The sequence below is a fragment of the Oryctolagus cuniculus genome, chromosome 7 (assembly GCF_964237555.1).
Source record: "Oryctolagus cuniculus chromosome 7, mOryCun1.1, whole genome shotgun sequence".
NCBI classification, from domain to species: Eukaryota; Metazoa; Chordata; class Mammalia; order Lagomorpha; family Leporidae; genus Oryctolagus; species Oryctolagus cuniculus.
In genome coordinates, this window is record NC_091438.1 from 8,140,660 (window position 1) to 8,165,127 (window position 24,468).

The following is a 24,468-nucleotide window of genomic DNA, read 5'->3' on the forward strand; positions in this document are numbered from 1 at the left end:
CTTGAAGATGCCTTGTATGTACGGGTTTCAGAAGTTTTTATACATGATAAATATATATATATATTTTTTGACAGGCAGAGTTAGTGAGAGAGAGAGACAGAGAGAAAGGTCTTCCTTCTGTTGGTTCACCCCCCAAATGGCCACTATGTCTGGCGTGCTGCGTTGATCCGAAGCCAGGAGCCAGGTGCTTCCTCCTGGTCTCCCATGCGGGTGCAGGGCCCAAGGACTTTGGCCATCCTCCACTGCCTTCCCGGGCCACAGCAGAGAGCTGGACTGGAAGAAGAGCAGCCAGAACAGAACCGGCACCCCAACCGGGTCTAGAACCTGGAGTGCCGGTGCTGTAGGCGGAGGATTAGCCTAAAGAGCCGCGGCACTGGCCCGATAAATATGTCTTTTAATTTCATCTTCCATAAATTTTTGAAAGTGTTCTCATATATCATAGAATAGTATCATTATAGACTAGTAGAATATGTCAAAAAATTTTTTAAGATTTATTTATTTGAAAGGCAGTTATAGAGAGAAGAAGAGAGGTAGAGGGAGGGAAAGAGATATCTTCCATCTGCTATTTCACTCTCCAGATGGCTGCAATGACCAGGGCTGGTTCAGGCTGAAGCCAGGAGCTTCTTCCAAGTCTGTTGTGTGAGTGACAGGGACCCAAACACTTGGGCCATCTTCTACTGCTTTCTCACGCCGTGAAAGGGAGCTGGATCAGGGGTAGAGCAGCAGGGACAGGAACCGGCGCCCAAATGGGATGCTGGCACTGCAGGTGGCAGCTTCACTCACTGTGCTACAACTCCAGCTTCTGCCACAGTGCCATCCCCTCAAAGAGCTCTTTTTTTTTTTTTTTTAAGATTTATTTATTTGTTCGAAAGTCAGAGTTACACAGAGAGAGGAGAGGCAGAGAGAGAGAGAGGGAGAGAAAGAGGTCTTCCATCCGATGGTTCACTCCCTATTTGGCTGCAATGGCCGGAGCTGTGCCGATCAGGAGCCAGGAGCTTCTTCCAGGTCTCCCACGTGGGTACAGGGGCCCAAGGACTTGGGCCGTCTTATATTGCTTTCCCAGGCCATAGCAGAGAGCTGGATCGGAAGTGGAGCAGCCGGGACTCGAACCGGTGCCCATATGGGATGCTGACACTGCAGGCCAGGGCATTAACTTGCTGTGCCACAGCGCTGGCCCCTCAAAGAGCTTTTAAAGAGGTTTATCTGTTATATTCTGCCTTGTCTCTTGTTATGAGTGAACTCTGTGTTCCTATCTAAGACCAATTCCTCTGCTTATGTTTTAGATCCCATTTGTTCTTGTGTATTAAAGTGTGTTATTTCAGCCCTGTTTCCTCCTTTTGGATCATCAAGTTTTCCTTCTCTGCGTGGTCATACCTACATGAGCCATCATGAAACACTCCGTCTTTGGGTCCTACTCTGTCCAGTTGGTGTCCTGTTTCTTCCTTGTATTTATAGCAAAACGGCAGAAGAATTGCCTTGTGTTCCTTATCTCCTCTGTTTCTCTTCTGGCCTTTCTATTAGATGTTTGCCACTATTTCCTGGGAGACTGCTGTTGTCAAGATCATCCATGATTTCCAGACTGCTAGATTCAGTGTTTAATACTCATTTGTCATCTTGACCTGTCAGCAGCGTTTGACATGACTGATGACTTCTTTCTTGAAACTTTTCACTTGACATCTAGGATGCCCTGACTATCTGACTTTTCTCTTCGGTCCCTTGCTTCTGTTTAGTTGATTTTTTTCCTGATCAACTTCCTGATCTCTAAACTTGGCATGTCTCGTGTTTGGGTGGGCAAGAGGCTGGCTTGCGTGTGTGCATGCACCCTTTCTTTCTCTCCCCTCCCTCCTTTCCTCCTGCTCCACCCTTCTCTCCTCCTGGCTTCCCTTTCTTCTTTTCACTTATCTGCATGCATCAGCTAAGGGTGATTAATCTCAGGGGTTTAACTCTTCTCAGTGGCTAGTAATTCCCAAATTCATGTCTGTGTCCCAGACCTGCTCTCTGAATGCAGACTTCCATACAGTTGCTAACTCCTGTCTCCCCTTGAATATATAATAGATCTCTCAAGCTTAATAGATCCGAAATAAGAACTAATGGAGGTCATGATACGCCACTTAAACTTGCTGCTCTGATAGTCTCTCCATGGTCATTAATCTTGACTTGTCCATGACACCCCCCCCCCCCATTTCTTGCATGCATTATGTATACTACTATAAATATATATGTATGTATAATACCATATTTATATGTCTACATATGCATAATACTATATATGTGTATAATACAAAACACGTATCTCTACAATATAATCACTTTTTCCACCTCTGTCATTAACCACCTAGATGTAAGCCACCAGGACTCTTATCTGTGCTACTGCAGTAGCCTAACTGGTCTCTGCTTCTTTTTTTTTTTTTTTTATCTTTTATTTAATGAATATAAATTTCCAAAGTACGACTCATGGGTTACAATGGCTTCCCCCCCCATACCGTCCCTCCCACCCACAACCCTCCCCTTTCCCATTCCCTCTCCCCTTCCATTCACATCAAGATTCATTTTCGATTATCTTAATATACAGAAGATCAGCTTAGTATACCTTAAGTAAGTATTTCAACAGTTTGCTCCCACACAGAAACATAAAGTGAAAAATAATAGATGATTTTTTTTAAATGATGATGAAATCAGATCAGACCTATTGTCATGTTTAATCCCAGTGAGAGTCAAGTTGGGAATTGATAATTTCTTTTTCTTTTTTTTTTTTTTTTTTTTACAGAAGATCAGTTTAGTGTACATTAAGTAAAGATTTCAATCGTTTGCACCCCCATAGAAACACAAAGTGAAATATACTGTTTGAGTACTCGTTATAGCATTGGTCTCTGCTTCTGATGAATGAGCCTATTCTAATCACAGCTGTTGGAATAAGCTTGCTAACTTTTAATTTACACCATGTATTTTCTTTGCTCTAGAACTTCCCATGTCACTCTTGACTAAGACCTGAACTTCCTTCTAATGGCTCATTAAACCCTACGTGATCTGGTTTTCAGGTGTTTTATGACTCTAGTTCCTACTCCTCTTCTTTTGTTCATTCCACTCACACTGGCTGCTTTGCTGTTTCTTAGACACTAGGTTTGCTCCTGCTGTAGGGCCTTTTATTCATACTGATTTCCTCCCTGCCCATAACACACAGTTTTTTTTTTTTTTGGACAGGCAGAGTGGATAGTGAGAGAGAGAGACAGAGAGAAAGGTCTTCCTTTTGCTGTTGGTTCACCCTCCAATGGCTGCCATAGCTGGCACGCTGTGGCCGGCGCACGCGCTGATCTGAAGGCAGGAGCCAGGTGCTTCTCCTGGTCTCCCATGGGGTGCAGGGCCCAAGCACTTGGGCCATCCTCCACTGCACTCCCTGGCCATAGCAGAGAGCTGGCCTGGAAGAGGGGCAACCGGGACAGAATCCAGCATCCCGACCGGGACTAGAACCCGGTGTGCCGGCGCCGCTAGGCAGAGGATTAGCCTATTGAGCCGCGGTGCCGGCCAACACACAGTATTTTAAAGTAACTTTGCTCAAATGTGAGGCTAATTTTTCAAATTTAAATGAATAGTCAGAACACTCCTCCAGGTGGGATCTTTAAAGCGTTAGTAGTAATTTATGTGTCATATTTTGACATGTTTCACTGACATAACAGTAAAAATCCCTACTTGATGAATGCTGTATTGAATATTTTTAGAGATATTATGTAGACATTTTTAAATGAAATAAGAATGTGTGAAAGTACTCTCCCCTGAGATTCTACATATACAAGCAGTGATCTTGGCTTTGCAGGCATTAATTACTGTGCAGCTTCCCATTTGTGAAATGAGGTAACTTTCTCAAGGGTTTTCTGAAACAAAATAAAAACACAAGGAATTGGAACTTCACAGTTGGAATAGTGGTAATCTGTAAATCTTTCTTTAAGAGGAGTTGACCTTGGTAGTTTGTGGTCATAGAAATAGCCTCAGTGAAAGTTTCTTCCTTGTGCCTGAATCATGTACTTTCTTTTTTCTAATTAAAAAAAAATTTTTTTAAGATTTATTTACTTGTTATTAAGGCGGAGAGGGAGTTCTTCTATCCGCTGGTTCACTCCCCAAATGGCCATAACGGCTGGAGCTGGGCCAATCTAAAGCCAAGAGCCAGGAGCCTCTTTCGGGTCTCCCATCGGGTGCAGGGCCATCTTCTACTGCTTTCGCAGGCCACAGTAGAGAGCTGGATCAGAAGAGGAGCAGCCGGGACTAGAACCAGTGCTCACATGGGATGCCAACACTGCAGGCAGCGTCGGCCCCAGATCATGTACTTTCTACAGTAGTTCCCACCTGGTCTGCTGTCTGCAAGGGGTATTTTCCAAGACTCCCAGAGGATACCTGAAAGTTGAATAGTACTGAACCCTGTACATACTATGATGTTTCCTAAACCTGCATACCTGTGAAAAGTTGAAGTTGTAAATCAGCACAGGAGGAGGTTGACAACAGTTACTTAAGCTAGATTTCAGCAGCTTCAGCAGATGATTTGTTCCCTTCAGTTGAGGCCTTTCACCTTTTCATTTCAAGGGAGCACTTCACAGCTTCTGTTTGTTGTTCTCAAATTGCCAGTATCACTATCCTCAGGCTTTGAGGCCATCATTAATAAGGTAGTTATTTGAACACAGGCACTTAGATACCATGACATGACAGCCTGATAACCAGAGTGGCTGCTGAGGTTAATAGGAGAGTGTATATAGTAGACATGCTCACTAAAGGAATGGCCTGGCCTGGCCTGGCGAACACAGAGCTGGCTGATGAGAAATTTCATCAAGCTGCTGACAAAAGCATGCATCTAAGGCTTATGAGTTGTTTATTTCTGGAATTTTCATTTTAACATTTTTGGGTAGATGAAACTGTAGGAAGCCGAACCATGAATGAGAGCGGGGGGACTGCCATACTCATTTTTCTTACTTAGGGAGGATGAATGGTTTAGTGGAAATCATTATACTACTTCCTGTAAATGTTTCTGCTTTTCAGATGATATTTCTATAAAAGAGAAACCTGCTGAAAAAAGCAAAGAGAAGAAAGTAGTAAAGCCAGTACGTAAAGTCCAAAAGGTAACACAGTTACACAGTCCGGAGGGCAAAACAGGTGAGTTTTCCACTGTCGTGTCCCACCCAAAGTTATCTGTTACTGAAAGAGAATATACGTGGATGTAAATATCTGTTACCAAATGCCCTCACTGTTGGGCACACACAAAATTCATCACATGTTATGTCTCATTTTGTGTGTGTGTGTCTGTGTTTAAGTACAGTTGACATAGAATAAGTGTACATATTTGGAATATGTGATTTGATAAGTTATACATACATACAATCGTAAAACCAATTCTTCCCCAGATGTTCATCATATACTTACCATGCCTTATATCCCAGATGAATTTTCTCAGTTCCCTTCCCAAATGGCTTCAACAGCTTGAGCTGGGCAAGACTGAAGCCAGGAGCCATTAGCTTCATCCACGTCTCCCATGTGGGTGTCAGGGGCCCCGACATCTTCCACTGCATTCCCAGGCACACTAGCAGGGAGCTGGATTGGAAGTGGAGCAGCTGGGGCACGAACCAGCACCGTTTGGGATGATGGTGTCATATGTGGAGGCTTTACATACTACACCACAATGCCGGCCCCTAGAAGAGTTTCCTTATTATTCTTAATAGAAATTAACTATATTAAAGTAATGATTTTTATGTAGTAGATTTTTATGTATAAGGGGATTATTTAATATTGTCACTAAAGGGGCCGGCGCCATGGCTCACTTGGTTAATCCTCCACCTGCGGCACTGGCATCCCATGTGGGCTCCAGGTTCTAGTCCCAGCTGCTCTTCTTCCAGTCCAGCTCTCTGCTGTGACCCAGGAAGGCAGTGGAGGATGGCCCAAGTGCATGGGCCCTGTACCCACATAGGAGACCAGGAAAAAGCACCTGGCTCCTGGCTTTGGATTGGCACAGCACTGGCCATGGCGGCCGTTTTGGGGGTGAGCCAACGGAAGGAAGACCTTTCTCTCTGTCTTTCTCTTTCACTGTCCACTCTACCTGTCAAAAAAAAAAAAAAAAAAAAAAGATTGTCACTAAAGCCCCTTCCTTGGGTCTCATGAGAGAATAAATATTCCACATCAGAGCTAAGTCACTCCATGCCAGTATTGGTCAGGCTGGGCTCTGAATAGATAGAAATTTAATAAAAGAGAATTCTCTAGCTCCATAGTGATTAGCATTTTGTTTTAAAGATTTATTTTTTATTTGAAAGAGTTATAGAGAGAGGGTGAGACAGAGAGCTCTTCCACCTGCTTGTTCAATCCCCCAGTGATTGCAACAGCCAGGGCTTGGCCAGGCTGAAGCCAGGGGCTTCATCCAGGTCTCCTGTGTGGGTGGCAAGGGCCCAGACACTTGGGCCATCTTCTGCTGCTTTTTCATTAGCAGGGAGCCAGTTTGGAATTGAAGCAGCCAGTTCTTGAACCAGCACCGTTATGGGGTGCCGGTGTGGCAGGCAGTGGCTACTGGGTACAGTGATTAACATTTCAGCCTAGATCTAGATTGTCTGGATTTATAACTTGTTTTATTCCTTTGATAAGTGAATTAATTTAGTATGCCTTGGTTTCCCTATATGTAAAAATGAGGAAACAATTATAGATATCTTAACCGGTTTATCATGAGAACTAAAAGTTAATATCTGAAAACACTCAAAATAGTACTTTGGCACATGATAAACAAATGTTAACTATGACTCCATTGACAGTAGTAACATTGCTGGCTATCCTGAAAATGGCTATTTGGAATGTTGTGTTCACTTCAGTGAATAATTTGGGCCAAGATAACGGAGAAAGTCAAGAACTTATAACTTTGTTTTGGAGACATTCTGAATTTATACATTCATTCCTCAAACAATTTGAGCACATGCTGGATATGAGGCACCATGCTATTCTAAAGTTTAGACAACACAGTGATAAGCAGGGTGCCTTTGTGGGTTATATGTATCTAATATGTAGACATGTAGTTAGAATTAAGTGTAGTGAACTATGAGGAGAGATCACAGTAAGTTAAGAAAATACAGAGCAAGAATGATTGGGCACTGATTTCTGAATTAGTTGTCTGTTTTTCTGGTCATAGACGCATCAATAGGATGACAAACAACATTTTTTTGATACCCATTAACTAGATATCATAATTGAATGATAACTGGCTATAAATAATTAAAAAATAAAAAATTTCAAGAGCATTAATTACCTGAGTGTTAATTAAACTAATATTTAAATTAAAAACAAGCAATATATTTCTTGTGGTACTACACAATATTGTTGGCTGGGGACATAGTCTGAAATGGAGCCCAGGGACCACTATAACTTATAAACACTGATCTTGATTATATTCATCCTGTTTTATGATAGACTAATTCTTACATATGCACTGTGGCAATGACCTTGGAGAGTCATTAAATGTGCTAAAACTGTGTTAATTTTTTATCTAGTAATTCTATCAATGACTGCGTGAGGCTGTTCCAGAGAATTTAGAAGCAACTACTCAGCATATTCAGAAGCCAGTATTTATAAATAACTTCCTGATATATTTGTGTTTGCTTATTTTTGATTCAGAAAATTAAGTTGAAAAGAAACCTGTTCTCTCATTTTACTCAAGAACATAAAAGTTTCTTTTTAGTAGATTGAAGTATAGGTGTTGTGGCACAATTTGCTAAGCTGCTATTTGGGCCAGCCACATCCCGTCCCACGTCAGAGTGCATGGTTTGAGTCCTAGCAGCTCCATGCTTCTGATCCAGCTTCCCGCTAATGTGCCTGGGAGACAGTGAATGATGCTCCAAGTATTGGGTTCCTGCCACTCTTGTGGGTGAGGGGATGCAGTTCCTGGCTCTTGGCTTGAACCTGGCCTAGGCTGTTGTAAGCATTTGGGGAGTGAACCAGAGGATAGAAGATAGGTCTCTCTGTCTCTTTCTTTCTCTTTGTCACTCTAATTTTCAAATAGATAGTAAATCTTTTTTTTTTTTTTAAGATTTATTTATTTATTTGAAAGGCAGGATGACAGAGAGGCAGAGGCAGAGAGAGAGAGGTCTTCCATCTGTTGGTTCACTCCCCAGAAGGCTGCAACAGCCAGAGCTGCGCAGATCCTAAGCCAGGAGCTTCCAGGTCTCCTACGTGGGTGCGGCAGCCCAGGAACTTGGGCCATCTTCTGTTGCTTTCCCAGGCCATAGCAGAGAGCTGGACTGGAAGTGGAGCAGCCAGTCTCAAACAGGTGCCCATATGGAATGTCAGCCCTGTAGGTGGCGGCTTCACCTGCTACACCACAGCACTGGCCCCTATAAATCTTTTTTTTTAAAAACAGGTTGAAGAATAAGCTGAAAACTCTTCAAATATTTGAGGTATACCTAAAAAAATTTCTAAAATAAACAACACACCTTTATAGTTCATCTTTTTTTTTTCTTCAAGATTTCTTTATTTTAAAGTCAGAATTAGAGAGAGAGGGAGAGACAGAGAGAGAGATCTTGCATCCTCTGGTTCACTTCCCAAATGGTCACAACGGCCAGGGCTGGGCCAGGCTTGAGCCAGGAGCCTGGAGCCATTAGCTTCTTCTGGGTCTCCCACGTGGGTGCAGGATAGCACTTGGCCATCCTCTACTGCTTTCCCAGGCCCATTAGCAGGGAGCTGGATGGGAAGCAGAGCAGCCAGGACTCTAACCTGCATACTCGGTGGCTTAATCCACTGTGCCACAGCACTGGGCACTGGCCCCTATAATTCATCTTTTTGTTTTCAAACTGTACTTTTGAATTTAAGTGCATATTAAAGAATCTCTGAATAGAATGGCTTTTGTTATAAATATAGTAAAATAGTATCACAGAGCGCTGGAAATGATAAAGATAAAAGCACTACTCTGAAATTAAGTACTAGTATTACTTTGTATATTTCTTTGTAGGAGTTTAAAAATCTTATTAGTATGGGATTGTAATACTTGTATACATAAATTTTTTGTGTATTTAAAATGTTATTGTTTTCCCTTGGCACCTTTTCCTAGGAACATTTCTGTTGTTTTTGATGGCAGCTGTCATTTGTGATGGCTACACTACTATATTCCCTCTAGTGAGGCAGAAGGAGTTGTATGCACCATTCAATATGGAGGTTATTCTGGGATAAAAAATGCTAATAGTCAACATTTTCATTCCTTTTTTCTTTCTTTTAGATTATTTCTATTGTATAAATTTCTGTTACTTGGATTATTTGATCAAGGGGAATTAGCACTGGGATCCCTGACATATAATATGTTTTGTTTTTTAAAAAAACTACCCAACTGATACTTCACCAAGCAATATGTTAGTAAAGAGACAAAAGGAAGCCCCGCTGCCGCTGCTCAGCCCCAGCCCGTGCGTGCTGCTGGCCTGGCCGTGGTGGCCTAGCACTTTGAACGTGTTGGCCATCGCCCTCAGAGTTCTTGCCCGGGAGAGAATCCAACAGCGAATCCCCGCAGCACGCTGAACCTCGTGGAAGGGGTGCGCCTTTCCCAGGAAGTAGGGGACTCTGGGATGGAGAGCTGTTCTATGCAGATGCTTTTCAAAGATCACTCCCTACCCTCACCCCTGCAAATCTAAATTCCAGCCCACATCCTAGCAGGAGACAGGGCTGGAAGCCTGCCAGCACGACTAAGCACAGCAGCCGCTGGCTGAGCAAGTCTCCACGTCCCAGGTGAAGAGTCTTCACTCACTTGCTGCCGTAACAGTGGAATAGGAGAAAAGGGTTGGAACACAGGCCAAGAAGTCTGTGCCCTCATTGGCAGCCACCTGTGGCCTGGTAATAAAGAAGGGATTGGTTTGGCAAGAACTTGTTTACAGCACATTTGCAAATCTGAGGTTGCCTGCCTACAGTACTAGTTGCCTAGGGGAGGATTTGGTGGAGATACCCAGTGCTCCAGTATCTTCCTTCAGTCTTGGATGCTTGATTTAATAATCGCTTTATTTTAATGTTGATGTAAGTATTTCAGCCTCCGTAAATTAGGAATTTATATTTGGGTAAGGCCCACAGTGCTAGTCCCCTTGCTCTCGGATGTAGGCCTGCTTCACCGCCCGCAGGGTCCTAGCCGCCAGCCTGCGGGATCTCAGAACCCCGGGCTGTGTGCACATCTCCACGGGTGCCACCTCCCTTGTATTCGTAGGATATTTTGTCTGTATTGTGTTTGGATAAATAAACTGTTTATGTGAAAAACAGATAAGGAGCATGATATTGCAATTTGTTGAATTGTAATTTTGCCAATACTGGCTATTAATGTAAAAATTTTTTTCTTTTTAATTAGGTTTGAAGTGTTATTCTTATTTTCATTGGTATTCAGTTTCTTATATTACTTTGTGTTTAAACATTTATAGATATTTCATGTTTGTTTTTTACATCTTAGAAAATTCTCATGTTTGTTTCTATTTTATAAAAAGTCTTCCACATCATTTTTTTAAGTGACTATGTTGCGATGGTGGTCTAGTCTATGGCCATACCTCCCTGAACACGCAGATCTTCTCCGAGATATTAATTTTCTTATAGTCTGAAATTTGTAGATGAAAATTTTTTTCTCCTAGCAAACAGATATATTTATTGGAACACAGTATTACATTTATGAACTTTTATTTGAGGGCAATTTAAAGTATTGATGATAATTGCTTTTGTGATGTCATGGTTTATACATAGTAATATAGTCTAAACAGCTATAGCTGTAAAATACTAGCTCTAGCTGTAAAATACAATGTGAAAGTCCCTGTAGTCCCCTTCCAAGGTGATCAGTGTTAGTTTTCTCAAATTTTTTTTTCCTTTACTTAACTTAAGTCATTCATTCATTTGGCAAACACACTTCTTCATATCCTGTATATTGTGCTAGTTATTGCTAAGCCACTTATTATAATTGAGACGTTTTTGTCCTATGCTGAATAACATTTTTTAATTCAGGGCCTTAGTACTGAGGTTTCAGGAATCATTATCATTTGGTACTTTAAAACATTTTATACTTACTTGAGATGTGTGGGTAAGTCAAGATACAAGCAAATTGTTAACTGATTTTAGTGACTTTGGGTTAAAAATACAATTATATTCTACTCTAGTAGAAGAAGATAAAATTAATTATAAAACCTGGACTTAGAGTTAAAGTTTTAGTTTTAAATTCAGTGCAATATATATATATATATATATATTTTAGGTAGTAGTCGTTTGATAAGTACATCTTCTTGGCGAGATGGACAAAAATTAGTAAAGAAGATTTTGGGACCTGCACCCAGAATGGAACAGAAAGAGCGAAGAACAGCATCAAGTGACAGAAGTGGAAGAGAAAGAAGTGCTAAACCTGGTGAGTGGTTGTAATTAGAATTTTTGAGGAAAACAATGGGAGTTTGCTTGTGGGTGCGTGGAGAAGAAAACACCATTGAGAATGCTGTGGGACTTGGGTGTACAGTCGTGAATGTGGCTCGCAGAGGGAGGTTCTGCTGGACTTGTCTGTGGACAGCCTCTGCACGCGGATCTTGTGCCCATCTTTCCCACGAAGTCTGTTTTATATTGTATTAATTTCATTTGTGACTGTCAAGGCATTATTTCAGCTGATCCTGTTAGACTCATAGAGGGCCCTTCAGAGAAGTGAGTCCAGTCTGTCTCAGCCCAACGAACGCAAACACAGGCATACATTTATAAGGCTGGACTTTTTTACTTGACAGATTAGGAAGCAGACTCTGAGAGAAGTATTTTTCTCAAGGGTATGGAGTCAGAGGGTGGCAGAATTTAGGGCAGGGTTAAGAATTATATTTGACCCTCAAACCCATTGCTTTTCTCTTTTTGAAATATTTTACATGCTGCTTAAAATTACTAGTTACTTTTTTCATGCATGCTAATTTTGGGAAATGACTATAAATAGCTACAGGCCAGCTTTCTTTCTTTGCAGCAAAATTTACCTCGATTTATTTGAGCTTTGGCAGTGGATTCAGTGAGAAATGCAGTTGCAACTTGTGTTTTAGTATATGGAAATCAATCTACACTTTGTATTTGCTCCTCTCCATTTTTTTTTAGATTTATTTATTCGAAAGTCAGAGTTACACAGAGAGAGGAGAGGCAGAGAGAGAGAGAGAGAGAGAGAGAGAGAGAGAGAGAGAGAAAGGTCTTCCATCTGCTGGTTCACTCCCCAATTGGCTGCAACGGCTGGAGCTGTGCCAGTCAGAGCCAGGAGCTTCTTCCGTGTCTCCCACGTGGGTGCAGGGGCCCAAGGAATTGGGCCATCTTCTACTGCTTTCCTTGGCCAAAGCAGAGATTGAAAGTGGAGCAGCCAGGACTTGAACTGGCACCCATACTGGTTTCTGGCACTGCAGGCAGTGGCTTTATCCACTACACCATAGCACCGGCCCCTTGCTCCTCTACATTTTCATCTGTCTTGCAAATAAAAATTAAGCCATGTCAATAAATATTTAGATGATGAAGTGATTTTTTTTTTTGCATACTGTCTTTAGTTTAGTTTGTTCTGTCATTTATTAAGCAGAGCAGGGAACCTTTTTTCTGCCAGAGGTCATTTGGATATTTATAACATCATTCGTGGATCATACAAAATTATCAACTTAAAAATTGGCCTGCTCTAGATTTAATGAATTTTGAGTTCTGCCTGTAGTTGTCTTGGCAGGGCCAGGCCAAGTGGTTCCGTGGGCATTACATGGCCTGTGGGCTGGATGTTCGCTACCCCCACATTAGAGAATTGTGGACGTTTAACATTTATTTAGCAAATAATTACTGAATACTCATTGTGTAGCAGATACTGCTCTAGTGTTAGGGCTCCAGAATAAGCAAGAGATAAAGAGGCATTCTGGCAGGAGAGTGTACTGCGTATGCCTCTTACTGAAGTTCGTCTTCTTTTCTAGAAGTATGGTGAAAGTCTAAAAAATACCTGAAGTTTTGTTTTATAAATGTTGTTTACATATGAAAGCAGTCATATGCAAGATCAGTTGTAACTTTTGCTCTACCAACCGGAACTAGAAATTAAACTTTCAGAAGTACTATAATGAACTCAATAAAATCTAAATATGGTACCATGTCATGTAATTGTGAAATGAGTCAGTGTTAGAGAATTTTCAGGAATATTAATATTTTAATGCCTTTATTTGGATTTGGCATGCATAGTCTGATCTTTGTAAGACTTTTAAAATGTTATTTTAAAAGCATTCTTGGAGCTGGCATTGTGGCATAGCAGGTTAAGCTGCTGCCTGTAACACTGGCATCCCCTGTGGACACTGACATCCCGTGTGGGCGCCGATTTGAGCCTCAGGCACTCTACCTCCAATCCAGCTCCCTCCCTGCTAATGCACCTGGGAAAGCAGTGGAAGATGCTCCAAGTACTTGGGCCCTTGTACCCATGTGGGAGACCAGGATGAAGCTCTTGGCTCCTGGCTTCGATGTGGCCTAACCCTGACTGCTGCCACTTGGGGAGTGAACCAGCAGATGGAGGATCTCTGTCTCGTCTCTCTCTAACTCTGCCTTTCAAATAAATAAATAAATACACCTCAAGATTCAATTCCTTGATTATAATCGAGATACCTTTTAAGAACTAACAGGATTATTCATTTTTAACAGCTTTTTGAGGGATTGTGGAGGCAGGGGATTAGTAACATTAAATATGCATGTGAGAGAAATCATTAATGCTCTCATCAGCCATAAGGTCTGTCCTTTGTTCAGAAACATTAAAAGATGCATTTTTTTTTAAATCCCAAGGTAGTTTTTCAAAAGATTGAAATTTTTCTTTTACTGCTGTAAAAAACAAGAGTTTTCTTTGCTTTTATATTATTCTTTAGAAGACTTGGGTATTTGAATTTACGTTTATGATAAAGTGAACTTCTCCGATTTTCTTATTGGTGCAGTAAACGTTAGGATTGAATACAGAATTTTAATATATTACTAACAGTTAATCCTTTGCAGGGGGTCATATTGGAAAAGCCGAATCTGATTCCAAGTTGGATGTGTCACAGAGACATCTTCCCCGAAGCTCAGAACGTTCCAGAAGTAGGACTCGATCTGAAAATAATATAAAGAAATTAGCTCCGTCTCTTCCAGATAATAAACAGGAGGAAAACACTGCCTTAAATAAGGACTTCTTACCTGTTGAGATTCGTGGCATTCTTGATGACCTACAGTTGGATTCCGCGGTCCAGACGGCAAGGCAGGAGGCCGGGGAGTTACAGAATCAGAAGTCATCAGCGCCAGTACCAGTTCCCAGAAGTCATAGCCCAGTAAAAAGAAAACCCGACAAAATAACAGCTAACGAAGACCCCCCTGTTATTTCCAAAAAGCGCCACTATGACACGGATGAAGTACGACAGTACATTGTTCGCCAGCAGGAGGAAAGGAAGAGGAAGCAAAATGAAGAGAAAAAGGCTCAAAAGGAGGCTACTGAACAGAAGAACAAACGCTTGCAGGAGCTCTATCGGAAACAGAAGGAGGCCTTCGCTAAAGCACGAGCCGTGCCTCCTGCTGACCCAGCAGCGAGCAGGCGGCTGCAGGAGACTTACTCCAAATTGCTGCTCGAAAAGACCTTGCTTGAAGAGGCGTCCCATCAGCACGTCACCCAGGAAGCACAGGTAAGTGACAGGAGTGCAAAGGGGCGTGGTCATGGTTAGGAACAGTGGATACGCTTTGTTGTACCACCTGAAAATTACCCACCACTCCTCATATTGGACATATGCTCAGATAATATTTAAAACAATCATGACTTTTTGTGGAATTTGTTATTAGTAAAAAGAATAATATAGATATGGTAAAAAATAACAACTGAAATAAGAGTTTCCTACACTGTTTGTTATTGGTATCTTTTCATTATTATTAGTTAGAGCCCTGTCTAGTTTTCATGGTAGTTCTGAGCAAATATTCCTAACTAGATTATGCTGAGGAAATACTTAGTTTTGTGATCTGGGATGAAATTAGAGAATATCCTAGTTTAGTGTGTTATGTTTTCAAGAATAACAACTGAGTATTATGACATACTGTCCTCACCCCCCCTCCCCCAGAAACCTTTTGTTTAAGGAATACAAACTTCATACATTTCTTTTTTTTTAAGAAAGTGTTTTTTTTAAAAGATTGATTTATTTATTTGAAAATCAGAGTTACACAGAAAGGTGAGGTAGACAGAGAGAGAGAGAGAGAGAGAGAGATAGAGGGTCTTCCATCCATTGGTCCACTCCCCAATTGGCTGCAATGGCCAGAGCTATGCCTCTCTGAAGCCAGGAGCCAGGAGCTTCTTCTGGGTCTCCCATTTGGGTGCAAGGGCCCAAGGCCTTGGGCCATTTTCTACTGCTTTTCCAGGCCATAGAAGAGAGCTGGATTGGAAGTGGAGCAGCCGGGTCTTGAACCAGCGCCCATATAGGATGCCAGCACTGCAGGCAGCGACTTTACCCGCTATGCCACAGCACCGGCCCCCTTCATCCATTTCATAATTACAACTTTAGGAACATGATGATTTTTCCCACCATACCTGCCCTCCCACCTACTTTCCCATCCCTCTTCCTTCTCCCTCTCCTATTGTCATTCATATTTTTTTTTTACTAAGATCTGTATTCAGTTAACTTTAAACACATATGATTAACTCTATGCTAAGTGAAGAATTCAACACATAGTATAAAAAAAATGTTCCTCAACAGCCAAGACAAGGGCTGTTCAAAGTCATTGCTTCTCAAAGTGTCAATTTCACTTCTGTAGATTACCTTTTAGGTGCCATATTAGTTGTCACAAGGCAGGGAGAACATGTGGTATTTGTCTTTTTTGGATTGGCTTATGACATGCTGTTTTAAAGACCTTATAGGCTGAAGCTTCAATAAATCCTCACAACCCTGAGAAGGGTCGGTACTGTGTTATTGCTGTTAACCAAGTTAAAAAAAATTGAGGTTTGTAAAGGATATTTCTGGCTGGCGCCGCGGCTCACTAGGGTAATCCTCCGCCTGCGGCGCCGGCACTCCAGGTTCTAGTCCCAGTTGGGGTGCTGGATTCTGTCCCGGTTGCCCCTCTTCCAGTCCAGCTCTCTGCTGTGGCCCAGGAAGGCAGTGGAGGATGGCCCAAGTGCTTGGGCCCTGCACCCCATGGGAGACCAGGAGGAAGCACTGGCTCCTGGCTTTGGATCGGCGCAGCGCGCCAGCTGCAACACACTGGCCATAGCGGCCACTTGGGGGGTGAACCTATGGAAAAAGGAAGACCTTTCTCTCTGTCTCTCTCTCTCTCACTGTCTAACTCTGCCTGTCAAAAAATATATATAAAAAAATAAAAATAAAAAGTAAAGGATATTTCTTCCTGTTAATTATGCACTTAGGATTAGGTGCCCTTGTTGGGTTTTGGATGACATTTGCTGTTAATTATAATGTTAAATGTGCTTTGGTTTTGTTTAAGGGAGACAACCCTACCTTTTATGATCTTTGTAAAGCTGAAGTGATTTAAAGATTATCTCATGTGCTACCTGAACATATCTTTGTGAGTCAGGTAAATTTGATATCTTTTTTTTCCTAGGCCAGACCAGGGTATCAGCCTTCCGGAGAATCTGATAAAGAAAACAAAGTACAGGAACGTCCCCCAAGTGCGTCCTCCAGCAGTGACATGTCTCTGTCGGAACCTCCACAACCTCTTGCACGGTAAAAGGGCAGAAGGAAATTGGATTTAAGATTCTTTCCATAAATTCACTGTGTGGCCTGTGTTTAGTGACTGTTCTTGACTGACCTTCCATGTGAGCCCAAGGGCAGAGAGAGGCTTCTTTAGAAATTGGTTAATATCTTCTTTTGGATACTTCGGCGTGATGTCCAGCTATGCCTGAATTTACTGCCTGTGTGCTCTCCTCTGTTGTTTGAATTTTACCTGTCCTTTAATGTAATTAATGTAATTCCTTCTGTAGTCAGAAGTGTTCTTGCCTTTCCTGAACTAAACACACAATAAAAGTGTGTTGGATGAATTAAATACAGTGAAAATAATGCCTTAAAATATTTGTGGTTGAGGCCAGCGCTGTGGTGTAGCAGGTAAAGCCGCCACCCACAGTGCCAGCATCCCATGTGGGCGCCGGTTCAAGTCCTGGCTGCTCCACTTCTGATCCAGCTCTCTGCTGTGGCCTGGGAAAGCAGTGGAGGATGGCCCAGGTCCTTGGGCCCCTGTACCTACATGGGAGACCTGGAAGAATCTCCTGGATTCAGATTGGTGCAGCTCCAGCCGTTGCAGCCAATTGGGGAATGAACCAACAGATGGAACACCTCCTTCCCTCCCTCTCTTACTCCCCGCCCCTCTCTGCCTCTCCTTCTCTCTCTGTGTAACTCTGACTTTAAAATAAATAAAATAAATCTTTAAAAAAAATAAAGTATTTGTGGTAAATAGCTTTTTTTTTTAAGATTTGTTTTTATTTATTTGAAAGACAGTTACAGAAAGAGGTAGAGACGAGAGATTGGTCTTTCATCCACTGGTTCACTCCCCAGATGGCCACAATGGCTGGAGCTGTGCTAATCCGAAGCCAGGAGCCAGAAGCTTCCTCCAGGTCTCCCATGTGGGTGCAGGGGCCCAAGAACCTGGGCCATCCTCCACTGCTTTCCCAGGCCACAGCAGAGAGCTGGATGGGAAGAGGAGCAGCCGGGACTAGAACCAGCACCCATATGGGATGCCAGCGCCCCAGGCTAGGGCTTTAACCCGCTGCACCACAGCACCTGCGCTGTGGTAAATAACTTTTAAAAAGACATTTCTATATCCATAATTATTCAAAAATTTCTTCATATGACATACCAATTTATTCATCTTGTCCTTTAAGAGCTAGGTTTGGATATATGTATGAATATGTGAATTGATTTCAGAATCTGGACTATTTTATCTTAAACTTTCTTAAGAAAATCTTTTTTTTACATAATGTTTGTAATAAGTAAAAAAAATCTACTTGATTATGGAAGTCAGGGTAATTTTGAGATTCCATAGTTATGAATTATACTTTATAGTAACCACTTTGGGAAGAGAAAGATTTTGAAACTGGGACTGTACAGAAAGATCCAGTTACTTTCCAATTTTGAATTAATACACATGGCTCCCACCTGCTCCTCGAGAAGGATAATGTTGGTAAAAACATTGATTATTTCATTGATGTGAGGCAGTAATCTAAGAACTTAGTATGTGTTATCTTTTTTTTTAAGATCTATTTCATTTGTTTGAGAGAGTTACAGATAGAGGAGGAGAAACAGAGAAGGGGGGGCAGGGGGCCTTCCATCCACTGGCTCACTCCCAGCAGCTGCAGTGGTCAGGGCTGTGCTGGGATCCAGGAGCAGGAGCACCATCTGGGTTCCCATGCGGGTGGGAGGGGCTCAGTCACTCAGGCTATCTTCTCCTGCTTCCCTGGTGTGTTAGTGGGGAGCTAGATCAGAGCGGGAGCAGCTGGGACCGGGGCCCATACGGGATGCTGGCGTTTCAGGCAGTGGCTTTACCTGTCGCACCACGACATTGGCCCCTGCATGTGTTACCTAACTTAATCCTTGTACTAGCCCGAGTTTGGCACTCATGTTCCTGCTTAACAGAAGAGGTAATGGAGGCTGAAGATTTAACTGTGTTTTTCAAAAGTGGAAACTAGTGGTGAAGCACCTTGCTCCTGGCTTCGGATTGGCGCAGCACACTGGCCGTAGCGGCCATTTGGGAGGTGAACCATTGGAAGGAAGACCTTTCTCTCTGTCTCTCTCTCTCACTGTCTAACCCTGCCTGTCAAAAAAAAAAAGGTATTTATTTTATATTTTATTTGAAAGTCAGAGTTACACAGAGAGAGAAGGAGAGGCAGAGAGAGAGAGAGGTCTTCCATCTGCTGATTTCACTTCCCAGGTGGCCGCAATGGCTGGAGCTGTGCCAATCTGAAGCCAGGAACCAGGAGCTTCTTTCAGGTCTCCCATGTGGGTGCAGGGGCCCAAGGACCTGGGCCATCTTCCACTGCTTTTCCAGGCCATAGCACAGAGCTGGAGCAGAAGTGGAGCAGCTGGGTCTCAAACTGGCACCCATGTGAGAAGCTGGCACTGCAGGCAGCAGCTTTACCTGCTATGCCACAGCACTGGCCCCTTCATAAGCTTTTAATCTCTGTAGTATACCTTTATATACAGGGAGTCTATGGTCAGTAAACATCAGCAAATATATATAATGCTGTTAGGGTATCTTTCTGTACTCTATGTATTAGTCAGATTTCATTACTTCAACACGTAGCTGAGAGGATCTACCAGAGAAGAAAAATGGTTTAGTTTGGCTTACAGTTTGGGAGGTTCACAATCCAAAATCAGGTGTCCCCATGAGTCTGGAATCTGATGAGGGTGGCATACAGAGGAAGGATCACACGGTGGTGAGCCAGGAAGCACAGAGAAGTGGAGGGGCTTGCTCATCTTGTGGTCCTTCCTTATAAAGCCACCATAACTCAGCAGTGGGGATCCACCCCAGTAGTCTAGTCCAGTTCTGTTAATTCCCCGCAGCCCCTCCTTCAGACACCACAGTTAGATCAATCCTGCGTCACATCATCGGTGCGTGACTTCAGGACTTCAACATCTGCATGATCTGAGGAGCAGATCCTGTTCAAATCATAGCCCTCTGTCTTCAGACTGTATGGGCATCCTGTGTTGTGTTGTATATTCATAACCAGAACTGTTTTGTGTTGTTTGATGTTATTAATTTGTTTAGAAGTCAGCTGTAGTGATCTTGTTTCTTTAGTATTCCCAGTGCTAAGTATCAGTGTTCAGCATTAAGTAAATATTTGTTGATTAAATATTCTGTATCCTGTCTGCATTAATGTTTAGTAGTGTTAAGCATTTTTCTTTCATGAAAATTTTAAAGGGAAGCATAGAACCAATGTAAAGAGTTTTCTTCAGAGATTTAAAGATTTTTAATGCCTTCTCTTTGTTTAAAAAATTGTTGTCTAAGAATACAGTGCTTAACAGTGTGTATGGTGGGGCCGGCGCCGCGGCTCACTAGGCTAATCCTCCGCCTAGCGGCGCCGGCACACCGGGTTCTAGTCCCGGTCGGGGCGCCGGATTCTGTCCCGGTTGCCCCTCTTCCAGGCCAGCCCTCTGCTGTGGCTAGGGAGTGCAGTGGAGGATGGCCCAGGTGCTTGGGCCCTGCACCCCATGGGAGACCAGGAAAAGCACCTGGCTCCTGGCTCCTGCCATCGGATCAGCGCGGTGCGCCGGCCGCGGTGCGCCGGCCGCGGCGGCCATTGGAGGGTGAACCAACGGCAAAGGAAGACCTTTCTCTCTGTCTCTCTCTCTCACTGTCCACTCTGCCTGTCAAAAATTAAAAAAAAAAAAAAAAACAAAAAAAACAGTGTGTATGGTGAAATCCTGTTTTTGTTCAGACACTACCATCAAAACACAGCATACATATTGAGAAAGACTGGAGGGAGGTAACTTTAAGTGGACTGTTAGTAGCAGCTCTTTGTGATCGTTTAGCTTTGAGTGATCATTTTTGTCTGTTCTTGTTCAGTGCCTGTGTGTTACTCTTAGAATCAGAAAAAAACCAAAACTTAAAAAAAACAAAAGGGTGGTTTAGTTCTGCCAGATACGGTTTTGCTGTGTTAACTATCATATTGTGACTTTCATTTCCAGAAGGGACTTGATGGAGCCTACATGGATGCAGCCCGACAGGTTGAGCCCACGAGTTCATTCTCAGCCACAGCCTCTTGTTGGAACAGCTGGAAACCTACTATCCCATCTTTTGAGTCTAGAGCATGTAGGAATTTTGCACAAGGACTTTGAATCTGTTTTACCAACTAGGAAAAATCATAATATGGTTTCAGGGCCATTAACTTATACACCTCAACCGTATCTGCCCTCACCAGCTGCGCATTCCGATGCCTTGTTAAAACCTAGTGCCAGCCAGTATAAGAGTAAACTGGATCGCATTGAAGCCTTGAAAGCAACAGCTGCTTCCTTGTCTAGCAGGATTGAAAGTGAAGCCAAGAAATTAGCTGGAGCCCACATTAATTATGGGTCAGTGTGGAACACTGAATATCGCGTGCAGGACGCTCCTCAAGAGGACGGGCCATGGAGCAAAGCTGCAAGCCCCCCTGTGAAAGAAGAGACCGAAGACGTCTTCTCTGCACGAATCCAAAAGATGCTGGGGACCTGTGTGTCTCATGCAGCTTTGGATGACGATCTTCCTGGGGTAGGCAGCCTTAGTGAATTTAAAAAGCTTCCTGAGATGATAAGACCTCAGAGTGCCATAACAAGCCTCAGAATGAGATCCCCTGGTCCCAGACCCGGAGGGCTCCTGGCGCAGTTGTGTAAGAGACAGACTGACTCTTCGAGCTCCGACATGCAGCCCTGTTCTCAAGACAAGGCCAAAATGTCTCTCGGTTCCAGCACAGATTCTGTCAGTGAGGGGCCTCTTCTTAGTGAGGGGAGTCTCTCCGAAGAAGAGGGCGGCCAGGATGGACAGCGCCTTTTAAAGGCTTCTGGTATCTTGAAAGAAAAGGAATTTTGTGCTGGAGAAAGAAATACTTACGAACCTATCAAAGAGTTTCAGAAGGAAGCTGAAAAATTCCTGCCACTTCTGGGCCACATAGGTAGCACACAAAGCAAAGGACCGTGGGAAGAATTGGCTAAAGGAAGTCCGCATAGTGTTATTAATATTTTTACAAAATCCTATCAGTTATATGGAAAAGGTGAGAAAAACAAGTAAGGCTTGTACTATTTGTATGTTGTTGTAAGATAAATTATTTCAGTATATATGTATTAAATGCCACAGTACCCCTCCACACTATGTACCACAAGTGGTAGTTAGAAATACAGGAGGCCTCTAAAAGTTTGTGGAAAATGCACACTTAATTCCACTTTCCACTAATTTTTTTTTTCTTTTTTGACAGGCAGAGTGGACAGTGAGAGAGAGAGAGAGACAGAGAGAAAGGTCTTCCTTTGCCGTTGGTTCACCCTCCAATGGCTGCCGCGGCCGGCGCACTGTGGCCGGCGCACCGCGCTGATCCGATGGCAGGAGCCAGGTGCTTCTCCTGGTCTCCCATGGGGTGCAGGGCCCAAGCACTTGGGCCATCCTCCACTGCACTCCCGGGCCACAGCAGAGAGCTGGCCTGGAAGAGGGGCAACCGGGACAGAATCCGGCGCCCCAACCGGGACTAGAACCCGGTGTGCCGGCGCCGCAAGGCAGAGGATTAGCCTAGTGAGCCGCGGCGCCGGCCTCCACTACCTTTTTATATAATTTTTGTATTTTTAATTTAAGAGACAGACAGAGATTGAGAGCTCCTGACCACTGGCTCACTGCTAAATGCCTGTTACAGCTGGGGCTGCACCAGGGCTAGAGCCAGAGCTGGGAGTACTCTCCAGGTCTCCCATGCAGGCGCCACCCCTGCTGCCTCCCGGGTCTGCATTGGCAGGAAGCTGGTGTCCTGAACCAGGCCGGAAATTAAACTCAGGTGACCAGGTGTGGGATGCTGGCATCTTAACTGCTAGGTGAAATGCCTGCCCTTCCACTAACTCTTTGAAGCCCCTTCATGTATATAGTTTTTTTATTAGAAAAATTCAGAATTTTTGTATAAGATATATACTTACGTACACATTGTTCCTTGTCCATTATGAGGATAATGGAGACTTATATTGTCTATGATAGTCATCCTCTAAGTTATCTGCAAGTATCCACTAGAGTATTAGTAATTAATTCAGTAAAACTTCATTTTTCAGTTGTTGTTATAAACTTTAGACAATTCCTAGGTGATATTCAGGACTTGGTATGTGCCAAATGTATACTAGGCTTTCTGTGACCATGGTTATGTATTTAAATAGAAACTATATAAATTGCTTAATACAGTGACTTGGGAATCTTGGAAATACACTTGTCAGGAATTAGAGGGGCAATATAATAACATTTCTAATATGAAAATAACTGTATTCTTGTTTCTCAAAACTAATTTTAATAGCAGTTGGACTTTGAATAATAATGTAGCTTTATACTTGCATCCTAAAACAATAGCATCCGATGTTCCTTTTTTTACTGCTGAAATTCTGCCACACACCTTATTATTTCTATAATAGACTCAGTTCCTTCCTTCAAGTCCCTCTCCCGGTTCTTTCTGCTGTAGTTGGATTCTGCACATCTTATACTAATACAACCTTAGAATTCCAGGTTGGAGATTTCTACTCTATATAGAGAACAGAAGAATTGATCCCATCTGTTCTTCTTATGCTCAGATGGGTGTCATATTGCTGTTTTCCTAGAGTTTATGTTTGGACACTTCCTTGTGATCTCAGGCAGACATTTATATTCTTTTTTTTTGAACACAAAATGTAGTTTTTACTTAAGCAGTTACATGAATGAGACTGTTTTAAGTTTCTTCACTGACAATCCCATTTTAACTATTGACATTTATATTCTGTTTTTGTTTGTTTGTTTGTTTAGCCACTTATTTCTGTTGGTGCTGATTTAAAATTTCGGTTTTAAAGGTGATTTCTTTTGATGAATGTAAAATACTTAAATAACACCCTTAGTTTTTTTGTTTGTTTTGTTTTTTAAGATTTATTTTCTATTTATTTGAAAGAGTTACAGAGAGAGAGAGAAAGAGAGATCTTCCATTTGCTAGTTCACTCCCCAAATGGCCGCCATGGGCCAGCCTGGGCCAGGCCAAAGCCAGGAGCCCAGAGCTTCTTCCGGGTCTCTCACAAGGGCTCAGGGGCCCAAGCCTTTGGACCGTTTTCTGCTGCTTTCCTAGGTACGTTAGCGTAGAGCTGGATCCGAAGTGGAACAGCTGGCAGTGGAACCAGCATTCATGTGGGATGTTGGCGGAGGCTTAACCTGCTGTGCCACAATGCTGGTCCCAACATCCTCAGTTTTATAGGAAATTTTGTTTGTTCTTAAATTCTTCTATTAGATTTTTAGTAAGATTTTATAGTTGTAGTGAAATACTTAGAGATGAAAGAATATGTTATTTGGGATTACTTCTGGAGGGGTAAAGAAGTGATAGGGAGTTGGAAAATGTAATTGAAGCTGGGTAATAGATATACTGGTTTTACTGTGTTGTCTCAGTTTTCATGTGTGTTTGAAGATTTTCATAATCAGTTTAGAATATGTTGTAGATACGAAGGTAAGATGAAAAGAGACACCAGGAAAAGCACACTGAGATAGCCCTGCGTCCATGTCGCTGATCTCCATGCTGCAGAACGCTTTGCTGGGATTTTGTTTGGTTTTTGTTTCACCATGCTTCGATTACTGCTTTTGACAGGATTTGAAGACAGGTTGGACAGAGGACCATCAGCCTCACGGCCCCTTAGCGGTGCTTCCTATGAAGATGATTTTGTCTCCTCTCCAGGGAGTGGGACTTTGACTGAAAGGAAATCAACTCTTGAACTCAAGTATGAATATATTGGCAATATATAATAAAGTCTTGAGAAAAATGTATAAATGAAAACTGTGGTCTGAATATGAGTTGAATTTTACTTGTTTAAAAATAACATGTAGAGGATCTATAAC

The 24,468-nt window shown here is 42.6% G+C and overlaps 1 protein-coding gene across 5 annotated transcripts in view; it reads left to right on the top strand.

The window, feature by feature from the left end:
• Positions 1-24,468, top strand: part of CEP350 (centrosomal protein 350) — a 158,947-nt gene that overhangs the window by 42,563 nt on the left and 91,916 nt on the right. For all 5 annotated transcript variants that reach the window (XM_008263851.4, XM_051858261.2, XM_008263850.4 and 2 more), the window contains 6 exons: positions 5,023-5,136; positions 11,210-11,356; positions 13,954-14,612; positions 16,525-16,646; positions 20,601-21,658; positions 24,221-24,350. In XM_008263851.4, coding sequence (XP_008262073.3) covers positions 5,023-5,136; positions 11,210-11,356; positions 13,954-14,612; positions 16,525-16,646; positions 20,601-21,658; positions 24,221-24,350 — 2,230 coding nt within the window. The remainder of the gene's footprint in view (positions 1-5,022; positions 5,137-11,209; positions 11,357-13,953; positions 14,613-16,524; positions 16,647-20,600; positions 21,659-24,220; positions 24,351-24,468) is intronic.